This window comes from Dendrobium catenatum, unplaced genomic scaffold (genome assembly GCF_001605985.2).
Source record: "Dendrobium catenatum unplaced genomic scaffold, ASM160598v2 fragScaff_scaffold_1313, whole genome shotgun sequence".
Taxonomy (NCBI): Eukaryota; Viridiplantae; Streptophyta; class Magnoliopsida; order Asparagales; family Orchidaceae; genus Dendrobium; species Dendrobium catenatum.
The window spans coordinates 42862-56027 of record NW_021319775.1 but is presented as its reverse complement, the minus strand read 5'-3'; the positions used below and the strand labels follow the sequence as shown (position 1 = coordinate 56027).

The window sequence follows — 13166 nt, the reverse complement described above, 5'->3', positions numbered from 1 at the left end:
AGAGTCTAGATAGGTTTAGAAGAATTCTAGGGTCTAGAGTAGTGTCACGGCCCAACCCGACCGGGACGGATCCCGCTCGCATCGGGCCGCGACAGAACCATTGAAAATCCAAGATCTAGCTTTGGAATATGCTTCAAACTTTCTTCCAATTAGCAAACATACAAAAACACAGAGCTACTATAAACATCCAAATATACATAACAGTTCATTCATATTTTCTTTCAGCAAAATAATCATATACAACATAGTCCATAACTTCAAACAGAAATAACATAACATAACAGAAAAGTTATGACTGTACAAAAAAATCAAAAGTATAAAATACCTAATCTCATATCAGACATAAAACTTCTAGTCCAAGACCTCCTTCCCCTTCCCAGAACCTGAAAACCACGCAGAAAATAAGGATGAGCTAACACAGCTCAGTAAGACAACACTCACCAATCAAAATCTCCAGAAATACGCATCAGAAAATACATCGAAAGTAGTTATTCAAATAGCCGTACAGAAATCATATAATCAACAAAATACCGAGACTTGATCAACAGAAATCAAATCACTTATACAGAAAAACCAAATTCATTTCAAATCAAAGTTTAGAACAGATATCATAAAGCTTTCAATTCACCGAGCAGACAGAATCGTAAGGAATAACCAGAATCATACAGAAATCAGAAATCAGATAAAATCACATTCATATCAGATAATTCATATCAGATTCTCTGACCCAGACAACGGAATCACAATGGATTCCGGCCCCTTATATCTCCCTTCCCTGACCCTGACAACGGAATCACAATGGATTCCGACCCCTTATATCTCCCTTCCCTGACCCTGAAAACGGAATCACAACGGATTACGGCCCCTTATGTCTCCCTTTGTGCTTATAGCACCATAACAGAACACATATCAGATATCAGAATTTTCAGAATAGAACTTATTTGCAAATTCTCAGATTTCCAGGACCCAGACAACAGAATCACAAAGGATTCCGGCCCCTTATAACTCCCTTCTGATATCACAGCACATCAAAACATTCAAATCAAAAAATCAGAGTACGTTAAAAAAATCGTCAGCGGCGTAACGACAGTATACAGAATTTACACAAAATTCTAAGATTCAGAAATTTACCAAATTACCACAAAATATACACATCAACATTATAAGACTTTCATTGTACTGACGAAATATTTTTCAACATCCTGATAATTCGCAATTCAATTAAAATGCCCCATAATCCAAAATACCTGAAAAAAATCTTCCAGAAAATACTCAAAACGTGCAAAAACATCATCTCAAAAACATACCAAAAGTTACGCAGTAAAAGTTTTACCGGTGCAAAGTTATACCAGATTTTCGCTAATGGAAAATGAATTTGAAACAGAAAATCTGTCAAAAATCATATTTCTGAAAATTGAGAAAGGCATAATGTGCCTTACCTCGAGTCGGTCAACTTTGCCAACTACGGCAACGGACGAAAACGGGTCGAAGTCACTCAAAAATCCACTTTTCTTCCTCTTTCTTTGTTTTTCTCTCTCCTCAGCTTTCTCTCTCTTAAAAAATGACACTATTCAGATATTTATCAAGCAGGATCGTCTAGGACAATGTCAGATCATCCCGGGATGACCTTCTCTGGACTCAAAACGTCCAGACGAAAATAAATTCCAATTTCTTCGTCCCTGGATGATTCTCTCTGTTTGGTTCGTCCTGACGGTTCGTACCGATGGTTCCAGGTTCGTTCAGACGAACATGCATATTTTCTCTGTTCGTACTGGCAGTTCATCCGTACTAACCATACAGATTTTCAACATTTCTTCAATTCGTCCAGACGGTTCGTCCCGTACTAACCGCACAAAATTTGTTTTTTTTAATATAAATTGAAAATTTAAGGGTTTCACAATCTACCCACCTTAAGAAAAATGTCGTCCTCGACATTCCCAAAGTAAACTGAGTCAGAATAAACTTGGATACAACTGTCTCATGTCCGATTCCTTCTCCCAAGTAGCTTCTCTTGCCGTTCTGAACTTCCACTGAACCTTAAACATAGGAATCTGTTTACTTCTCAATTTTTGCACATCATAAGCCAAAATCTTTTCAGGCTCTTCTTTGTACTGCAAATTCTCCCGAATCTCCACATCATCAACAGATAATTTTTTTCAGAATCAGATATCCACTTTCTCAAAGAGGATACGTGAAACACGTTATGTATATCAGACATCTGATTAGGCAATAACAACCTATAAGCAGAATTACCAACCCTTTTGATGATCTCAAAAGGTCCGACATACCTTGGACTGAGCTTGCTCACTCTACCAAATCTATTAACACCTTTAATCGGACTAACTTTGACGTACACAAAGTCAACAATCTGAAATTCAATCAGTCTATATTTCTGATTGTAATACTTCTGTTATCTATCTTGTGCAGCTTTCAATCTTTCTTTAATCAAATTGATCTTCATAATAGTTTCATCCACAAAAGTAGAACCCATCACTTGCTATCTCCCACCTCAGTCAGAGTCAAAGGAGTTCTACATTTTCGACCATATAAAGCTTCGTAAGGTGACATACCAATGCTTGACTGATGACTGTTATTAAAGATCTTCCAGTACCTGAATAGTCCTCTCAAACTATCCATCAGTTCGCGGATGAAAAGCCGTACAGAAATGCAATTTCGTGCCCAAGCCTTATTGAATTCCTCTCCAAATTCTGGAGGTAAACCATCCATCCCGATCAGATACAATCACTTTTGGCACACCATGTAATCTAACAATTTCTTTAACATAAATCTTAGATAACTTATCCACCAAATCCGTCTGTCTGATCGAAAGAAAGTGTGCAGACTTTGTCAATCGATCAACAATAACCCGAATAGCATCATGCCCTTGCCTCGATCTGGGGAAACCCATAGAAAAATCCATCGTCACCTCCTCCCACTTCCACTCAGGGATAGGTAACGACTGTAAAAGACCTCCTGGTCGCTGATGCTCTGCCTTCACTAACTGACAGGCTTCGCATTTTGAAACAAATTCAGCTTTGTCCTTTTTTATTCCAGGCCACCAAAATAAGATTTTCTTATCTCCGTACATCTTACCACTTCCTGGATGAATAGTATAGCCTGAATAATGAGATTCGTGCAGAATCTCTTTTATCAGATCTCCAAACATAGGAATCCACAGTCTGTTCTTACAGAAAATAATACCATAATCAGAAATTCATAATTCAGGCTTCTTACCAGATTTAATCTGATCAATCAACTTCAAATAGTCAGCGTCTGACTTCTGAGCTTCATGAATCTTATCTTCCAAAGAATGTTGAATATTCATCTGAGTCAAAATACCAGAATCAGTAGAGGAAATTACCTCAAACTGTAATCTTTCCATATCTCGTATCAAATACTCGTCGGAAGTGAGCTGAATACAGGATAATCCCAAAGACTTCACGCTCAGAGCGTCTACTACCACATTAGCCTTACCAGGTTGATACTGAATCGTCAGATCATAGTCTTTGATCAACTCAAGCCACCTTCGTTGCCTCAAATTCAGATCCTTCTGAGTAAATGTACTTTAAACTCTTATGATCTGTGAATATCTCACACTTGACTCCATACAAGTAATGACGTCAAATCTTTAAAGCAAATACAACTGCAGCCAATTCCAAATCATGCGTCAGGTAATTCTTTTCATGTGGTTTCAACTGTCTCGAAGCATAAGCTATTACCCGACCATACTGCATCAGAACACAGCCCTGACCTTTAAGTGAAGCATCACTGAATACCTAAAATCCTTCCGTACCAAATGGAAGTGCTAATACTGGAGCAAAAGTCAAATAATCCTTCAATCTCTAAAAACTAGCTTCACACTCCGGTGTCCAAACAAAAGCTACTGATTTCTGAGTCAGTCTCGTCAGAGGTGCAAAAATCTAAGAAAATCCCTTCACAAATTTTCTATAATATCCAGCCATGCCCACAAAACTATGTATCTCAAACACCGTAGTAGGCCTTGGCCAATTAGCAATTGCTTGAATTTTCTGGGGATCAATAGAAATACCTTCGCCGCTCACCACATGACCCAGAAAAGAAATGCTCTTCATCCAAAATTCACACTTAGAGAATTTTGCATACAACTGATGCCGCCTCAAAGTCTCCAACACACTCCTCAAATGTCTGGCATGATCTTCTTCAGAAGCAGAAAATACTAGAATATCATCTATAAAGATAATCAGAAACTGATCCAGATACTCCTTGAACACTCTGTTCATTAGATCCATAATAACAGCTGGTGCGTTGGTTACCCCAAAAGGCATAACCAAAAACTCATAGTGCCCGTACCGAGTACTAAATGCTGTCTTTATCACATCATCTTCCTTTACCTTCACCTGATAATATCCAGATCTCAAATCAATCTTAGAGAATACAGAAGATCCAGTAAGTTGATCAAATAAATCATCAATCTGTGGCAATGGATACTTATTCTTGATTGTGACTTTATTTAGATCTTTGTAGTCAACACACATACGCATTGTTCCATCCTTCTTCTTCACAAATAGAACAGGTGCTTCCCAAGGAGAAATACTAGGGCGAACAAATCCTCTATCCACCAACTCCTGGAGTTGAACTTTTAATTCTGAAAGTTTCTTTGTGCCATCCTGTATGGAGCTTTTGATACCAGAGCTGTACCCAAAAAAACATCAATACAGAACTCAACATCTCTATTCGGAGATAATCCAACTAACTCCTCAGGAAATACATCTGAAAAGTCTCGTACAACTGGGATATCAGAAATAGAACCCTCATCTATATTTATATCCCGTACTGATCCTAAAAATACAGTACAACCCTTCTTCCACAATCTTCTGACTTCCAACATAGAAATCAAACAGGATAAAACTCCTCTTAACCCTTGAAATACACATCTTTTGCCATCCATAAGCAAGCTCACTTGTTTCTTCAAACAGTCAATCTGAGCCTCATACAGACTCAACCAATCCATACCCAAAATTACATCGTAAGAAGAAATTGGCAACAAAATCAAACTCGATTTTCACTTCTTGCCAGAAATATCAATCTCACAAAAACAAAACTGACGGGCGATCAAATTTCTTCTAGCCGGCAGAATAATAGAAAGAGAAATCGGTAACAAAATAGAATCCAGATGCAAAGCATCAAACAATTGCTGATGACAAAAACGAATGACTTATCTCCAGAATCAAATAAAACATGACAGGGATGATAGAAATATAAATTGTACCTGTCACCACATCCGGAGATCTCGATCTCTTGCTGATTCAAACTATACACAGATGGCTGAACTGGAGCTGAAGCCACAGAACCACTAGGCTCCCTCTGATTACCACTAGTGGTCTCCTCGCCACAGAACCCAAACCACGCTCTATAGATGACCCTCGAAATAGTACATGGAGGAACTGTCCTCGGCTTCTTGTTGATCTAGCAAACCTCAGATCTAGACTCAGAACGTCGATACAAACCCAGCTTGTGGACACTTACAATCTGATATCCTGATGACACATCTGAAACACTGACCAGTCTCTGTAACACGGCAAAATGTCATCGTCCACAAGTTTGACAGACAAGTGCCCCACTGACTGACCCAGAACTGGCCACACTTCCATACCAAAATTATAGAGGATCCTGAATATCACTCCTGGAGTCTCCAGAAACAAACCTCTTCTTTCCAGAAAACCACTGCCAGAAACATCACTACTAAACCTCTTCCTACTAGCAGTTCCACGCCTGCTGAGTAGCCATTAGATCATTCTCTTTCAGACGAGCTCTCTCCACAAGCTCAGAGAAATCATAAATGTGAAATGGCACAGGGACTGCCTCAGACTATCTCGTAGTCCCTAGAAATCTGTAGCACTTCTCAGCAGAAGTACTCACTAATTGAAGTATCACTAATTGTGGAGCATATCTAGCTAAAGTAGTAAATCTGTCTCAATACTGCATACTGTTTTACTCCCTTGAACTAACCTCGGAAAATTCCCTACATTTTGTTCTTGCAAAGGTGGTATTAAACCAAGATCTGAATATTCAGAAATTCTTCCAAGAAATCAAAAAGTTCAGTTTACCTTGAAATTTCTCTCCTGTTGGCTCATCCACCAGCGCTCTGCTTCCCATCCACAGAAAAAATTGCTAATGGTACCTTCCTATCAGAAGGGCATTGCATGCGTCAAATGTCTTTTCCAACCTCCTCAACCAATCCTCAACTGCTTTGGGCTCAACTGTGCCCTCAAACCTCGAAGGATTCAATCTCAGAAACATTTGTAGATGTCTATCTTACGTCTTCAGATCTAACAGCAGAAAACTCTCTTCTGAGTCTCGCTCATCATCTAGCAACCAACATAGCAAATTGCAAATTGTATTCATAATCAATCACTGAGGCAGAACTGTTCACAAGAGCTGCCTGAAACACTCTGCCCATCAGTCATATCTGGCTGGCAGATCCATAATCACACAGAAAACTATGCACATAAACAACATATTAAAAGACCAGACAAACCAGAACTACCCCGACAGACTTACAGATCAATTCCTATAGCTCTGTCTTAACAATCAAAATTCTAAAACTATTGCTCTGATACACTAAGTTTTTCACGACCAACCTAATCGGAATGAAACCTTCACGTCGGGCTGCGGACAAAAAATAATTAAAATCCAGGATCTAGCTTTGGAATTTGCTTTAGTCTTTCTTCAAATTAGAAAACATACAAAAACACAGAGCTACTATAAACATCCAAATATACAGAACAGTTCATCCATATTTCTTTCAGCAAAATATCATATAAACACAGTCCATGGCTTCAGACAGAAATAGTAGAACAAAATAGAAAAATTCATGACTGTACAAAAAATCAAAAGTACAAAATACCTAATCTCATATCAGACACAGAACTTCTAGTCCAAGATCCTTCCTCTTCCCAGAACCGAAAACAATGCAGAAAAAAAGGATGAGCTTAACACAGCTCAGCAGACAACACTCATCAAAATCTCCAAATACACATCGAAAATACATTGGAAGCAGTATTCAAATAGCCGTACATAATCTATAATCAACTAAATACACGAGACTTGATCAACAGAATCAAATTACTGATACAGAAAAACTAAATTCATTTCAAATCAAAGTTCAGAATAGTATCATAAAGCTTTCAATTCACAGAGCAGACAGACGTAAGGAATAACCAAGAATCGTACAGAAATCGAAATCAGATAAATCCCATTCATATCAGATAATTCATATCAGGTTCCTAACCTAGACAAACGGATGTTCAACCCCTTATATCTCCTTTCCCTGCACCTGACAACGAAATCACAATGTTTCGCCCCTTATATCTCCCTTCCAACCCTGACAACGGAATCACAACGGATTCCGACCCCTTATGTCTCCCTTTGTGCTTATAGCACCATAACATAACAATATCATATATCATAATTTTTATAACAAAACTTATTTGCAGATTCTCAGATTTTTTGAACCCAGACAACGGAATCACAAAGGATTCCGGCCCCTTATAACTCCCTTCTGATATCACAGCACATCAAAACATTCAAATTAGAAAAATCTAATACTTCAAAAAATTCGTGAGCGGCATAACGGCAGTATACAGAATTTACACAAAATTCACATATTCAGAAATTTACCAAATTACTACAAAATATACACATCAACATTATAAGACTTTCATTGTACTAACAAAACATTTTTCAACATCCTGATAATTCGTAATTCAATTAAAATGCCGCAGAATCTAAAATATCCAATAAAAATCTTCTATAAAATACTCAAAACGTGCAAAAATATCATCTCAGAAACATACCAAAAGTTACGCGGTAAAAGTTTTACCGGTGCAAAGTTATACCAGATTTTCGCTAATGGAAAATGAATTTGAAACAGAAAATCCGTCGAAAATCATATTTCTGAAAATTGAGAAAGGCATAATGTGCTTTACCTCGAGTCGGTCAACTTTTCCAACTACGGCGATGGATGAAAACGGGTCGAAGTCGCTCAAAAATCCACTTTTCTTCCTCTTTCTTCATTTTTCTCTCTCCTCAGCTTTCTCTCTCTTAAAAAATGAGACTATTCAGATATTTATCAAGCAGGATCGTCCAGGACGATGTCCGATCGTCCCGGGACGACCTTCTGTAGACTCAAAACGTCCAGACAAAAATAAATTCCAATTTCTTCGTCCCTCGACGATGCTCTCTGTTTGGTTCGTCCCGACGGTTCCAAGTTCGTCCAAACGAACATACATATTTTCTCTGTTCGTACTAGCAGTTCCTCCATACTAACCATACAGATTTTCAACATTTCTTCAATTCGTCCAGAAGGTTCGTCCCGTACTAACAGCACAATTTTTTTTTTTTAACATAAATTGAAAATTTAAGGGTTTCACAAGTAGATCCTAAAGTCTGGAGTCTAGGCAGATCCTAGAATATAGATTGGTTTATAGGTTAAATTGATTTGGAGTCAGGATTTGTCCAAGTGACCTCATACAAAAATGAGGTCAACAGACGCATTCAATCCATTTGGTGTTTTGACTCCTATTATTTCTATAAATCTTTATCGACCTATATTTTTTGGTTGATGGCTCCTGGCCTCTCATAGATTTTCCTATAATTTTTTTTGTGCTTGTTAGTAGATAGTGATTTATGGCTCTTAGGATTTTATTTTTGTTTTGAATGTAGCCCTTTCAAGTACTAGCAAGCTATTCATCCCTCTAAAGGACTTGTAATCTTTATTTTAAATTAATGTGTAGGCCCGAGAGTCGGTTTTAATTTTTTTAAAGCATATCTAATTGTCGGGTTTTCATTATCATGCAATTCTAATTTGATAATCATGATAAGAGTTTTAGAGATATTGGAATTACTTATTTCCATATTAATATTAGATATGTTAAAAGCATTCATTTTCATATAATTATAAAATTCATATCAAATATTTATAGTATGAATCTATAATCATTATTATGATACAATATCCCCATTCTTAATTTTTTCCTTTATAATTCTTCTATGTTTCCTATAAATAGGCACTATTGTGTCAACTGATTATTCAATTTAGTAAGATTATAATAATTCTAGACTCTCTACCAAAGTTATTAGTAATCAAGCCTTTTGTCGAGCCTAAGTCTGTAATCGTGCCATTGATAATAGATCGAGAATTTTGTGAGTTATCATCTGAGCCTTAATTTAAATTTTTATTTTAGTTTCATAGATGTGTGTATGTGTGTGTCATTTTATACTTGTTTAAAATTGAACAAAATCAACTATAAAGCATTAGGAAAGATGTACCTCACTTATGACTAGTTTCCTGGTTTTTAATTTAAATTTGTATTTTACTATATCATATGCATTTATAAATTTTCGTAAGTTTTTTGCATCTAAGCACAAAAACTTCCTTACAATATAATACTTATGAATTATTCTTCTTATAATTTTAGCCATTCGCGATATTGCTAAAGATGGTGTTCTTGGAGATTGAAAGGAATGCTGAGGTGGCTATCCCTTTTAGTGTTATCAATTCCGGAGCTCACACTCAAGATGATATTATATTCCTTGACCTCCATCATAAAAGTACTTCTGAAAAAACGTCCAAGGAAAACGGGTATTGTGTTGCAGTCACCGGTATAAGCCCAATTTCTACAATGCACATTGATCATGTTTCATATCAAGTCTTGTTACCAATAAACTTTAGTTACACTACTATGAAGCCTTGCAAGGGTGAGATCTTAATTGGCACAATAACTGAGATTAAGCAAAATGGCATTATTCTCAAATCTGGGCCAATGAAGAACATTTTTCTCTCCAAAATAAGGATGGAAGATTACGAATTCAGACCGTTTAATGAGCCAATGTTCTTAAAAGTAAATGGACTTTCATACATGAAGAAAGGAACTAAGGTGAGGTTCAGAGTTCTCAGCGTTATATGGATTCAAAGTGAAGAAGAGTTTAATATTGGGGCAACTATTTTAGGTGATTATATTGGACCTATTTGAGTTCATATGCTCAGTATTTGGGATTCTAGCTTAACTTTAGCTTTTTTTAGTCCAATTTTGTAATTTACTATTTTGTACTCTTTTGAAGCAAAAGATGTCCTAATTCAGAGATATAAATTAAATTATAAATCAAAAGTGTTATAATCTTTTATAGATGATTCAATGATAATTATCCAATTGGATTGAATATATATATATATATGGACTGTTAGTTTGGTATCTCTTAAATTAGTCAAGAAATAAACATTTAAGAACTTCTAAAAAAACAACCCTCTCTAAAAAGACAATTCTTAAATTATTGTAATTTTTTATTTAACTTATAATAGGAAAATTTTAAATAATGCATATAACATGTTATATAAGATTTCATATGAAAGAACACATTGAATTCAATGTATTCAAAATTAAACTTTAGGGAGATTTACATACATATCACTTAATTTTATGTTATTTACATATCTAACACCTAAAATATTATTATTATATGTGTACCATCCATATACAATTTTAATATCAAATATATCACTCATATAATTCATTTATATCATTCATATCATCCTACAAACTTTAATATTTCATCCATACATCCAAATTTAATCAATGGGTAGTAAGCATGTAATATTAATGTTAAGGGTGTTAGATATGTAAATAGCATGGAATAAATTGGTATGTATGTAAATCCCCTAAATTTTATTTATTAAGCATTGATATATCATCAAAATATTATGTTGACCGGGCACAAATCTCGAGGGAAAAGCAAGTTAGAAACTTCAAAAATTAAATCGGAGATCATCTGAACTCTGATTTCAGCAAACTTATAGTTGAACTGAACGTCTCAAAAATACAAACCCAACAAAACCAAATTCGACTCAATCCAAGCCCAAATGAGTCAAATCAAAGACCTGAAGCATATTTAGAAGGTTCAATCCATAATTGGGATTACTAAACAGTTTCCAAATGTGACAAGATTATAATCGAATCGAGCAGCTCGACGAGACAAATCCAAAGAGCCTAAGATTGTCAAATTCTAATATCATTAAAACATTTAAATACCAAATAAATAGTCCATAATCAAGGGATTCAACAACGGTCATCCATTCAAACCACTCTCTATTTACCCTTGATCTTCCTCATATTTACATGTCATGTCACTCTCAGAAAACTACAAATAGACCCCTAATTTTTCATGGCAGGGGGAGGAAGGAGGCCCAAACAAGAAGAGAAGGAAGAGTTCTCTTGCGACCAAGCTCCTCCTCGACCACCTCCTGGCCACCGACCGATGATAGACTTTTGCCCATCATCAGATTTCTTCTTGACACCGGACTTCCACCAATCACTAGATTTCTACCTGATATTGGGCTTTCGCTTATTGCTGGACTTCTAGCCATTGATGGACTTTCGTCGGACTTCTACCCGACTATGAATTTTTGTCCAGTACTAGACTTCTGCCCGGCTACCAATTGATGTTAGACTTCTGCCTGACTGCCAACTGATGCTAGATTTTTTTCTGGCCACCAACTAATATAGGACTTTTGCCTGACCGCCAACTGACGGCGGATTTCTACCTGGCCAGCAATTGATGTCAGACTTCTCCACGACCGCCAACTAAGTGCGGACTTCTGCCCTACTACCATCTTACGTCAAATTTTTGCCTGACCTCCAACTGACGTTAGACTTCTGCCTGACCACCAACTAGAGCTAGATTCTTCCCAGCTACCAACTGACATCGGACTTTTGCCTGAATGCCAACTAATATCAATTTTCTGCCCAATCACCAACTAACGATTGAGTTTTGCATGGCCACCGATTGATGTTGGACCTCTGCTTCCCTCTGACTATGGTCCTTTTGACCTCCGTCGCTAGATAATAGTATTTATGACCACTATCACCCACTGACTATAGCTCTTCCAGCCTTCGTCTCCCTCTCACAATAGTCTTTATGACTACTATCGTCTGCTGACTATAGTTCTTTAAACCTTTATATCTAGATAATGGTCTTTATGACCTCCATTGCCCACTGACTCTTGTCCGTCCAACCTCCGTCATAAGATAATAGTCCTTTCGACCACCGTCACCCGACTATAGTCATTTCGTGTACTATTGCTCACCAACTATAATCATGCCAACCAAATGAACATATCAATAATGATTATGTCAAGTCTCATTATGTAATTTATTTTATATGATCTATATTTATTATATCAAGTCAAAGTCATTGAGCAATGCAGTCGAGTGACGATGATCTCAGGGGGATTAGATTTGATCTCTTCCATAAAGGTTAAAGTCATTGAGAAGTGCCCTAATATACAACCTCGGATAGGTCATACATCCTTGGTAAATTTTCTTGACCTCTTCCATATAGATTAACATCATAGAGCAGTACTCTGATATATAACCTTGGATATGTCATACATCCTTGGTGGATTCTCTCGACCTCTTTCATATAGGTTAACATCATCGAGTTATACTCTGAAATACAATCTCAGATAGGTCATACATCATTGGTGGATTCTATCGACCTCTTTCATATTGGTTAATATCATTGAGTGGTGCTGTGATATATAACCTCAGATAAGTCATACATCCTTGGTGGATTCTCTTGACCTCTTTCATATAAGTTAATATCATCAAGTAGTACTCTAATGTATAACCTCAAATAGGTCATATATCTTTGGTGGATTATCTCGACCACTTCCATAAATGTTTACACCATCAAGCGATGCTCTGACATGCAACCTTGGATAGGTCATATATCATTTGTGGATTCTCTCTTCCTATTTCATTGAAGTTGATGTCATCGAATAATGCTTTAATAAGAAACCTCCTATAGGTCAAATATCTATTGTGGATTTCACTTAACTTATTAATATCATAGATCAATGCTCTGAGCAAATAATATTCTCTTTTGAAAGATTCCATGAAAGTAAGTGATTGACAGGGTCATCACTTATTTAAATACCTTATAAGGCTAAAAAGCCCCAAAAGGTGCAGTTATACAAAGATCTTAGCAGACTAAAAAGCATCAAAATGTACAAGAAAATTTCTCTGGTGGATAAGTTCATTTTAAGTGAGAAATAAGTATTGGGCTTATACAATAATCTCATATTCATATATAATATTATTGGAGTTACATAGATTCCACATCAAGTTTAG

The 13166-nt window shown here is 36.4% G+C and overlaps 1 protein-coding gene across 1 annotated transcript; it reads left to right on the top strand.

The window, feature by feature from the left end:
- Positions 1 to 9479: 9479 nt before the first annotated feature.
- Positions 9480 to 10013, top strand: LOC110092658 (DNA-directed RNA polymerase V subunit 7-like). The gene has a single exon (XM_020817304.1). The coding sequence runs from the start codon at positions 9480 to 9482 to the stop codon at positions 10011 to 10013; it is 534 nt and encodes a 177-aa protein (XP_020672963.1).
- The last annotated feature ends 3153 nt before the right edge of the window (positions 10014 to 13166 follow it).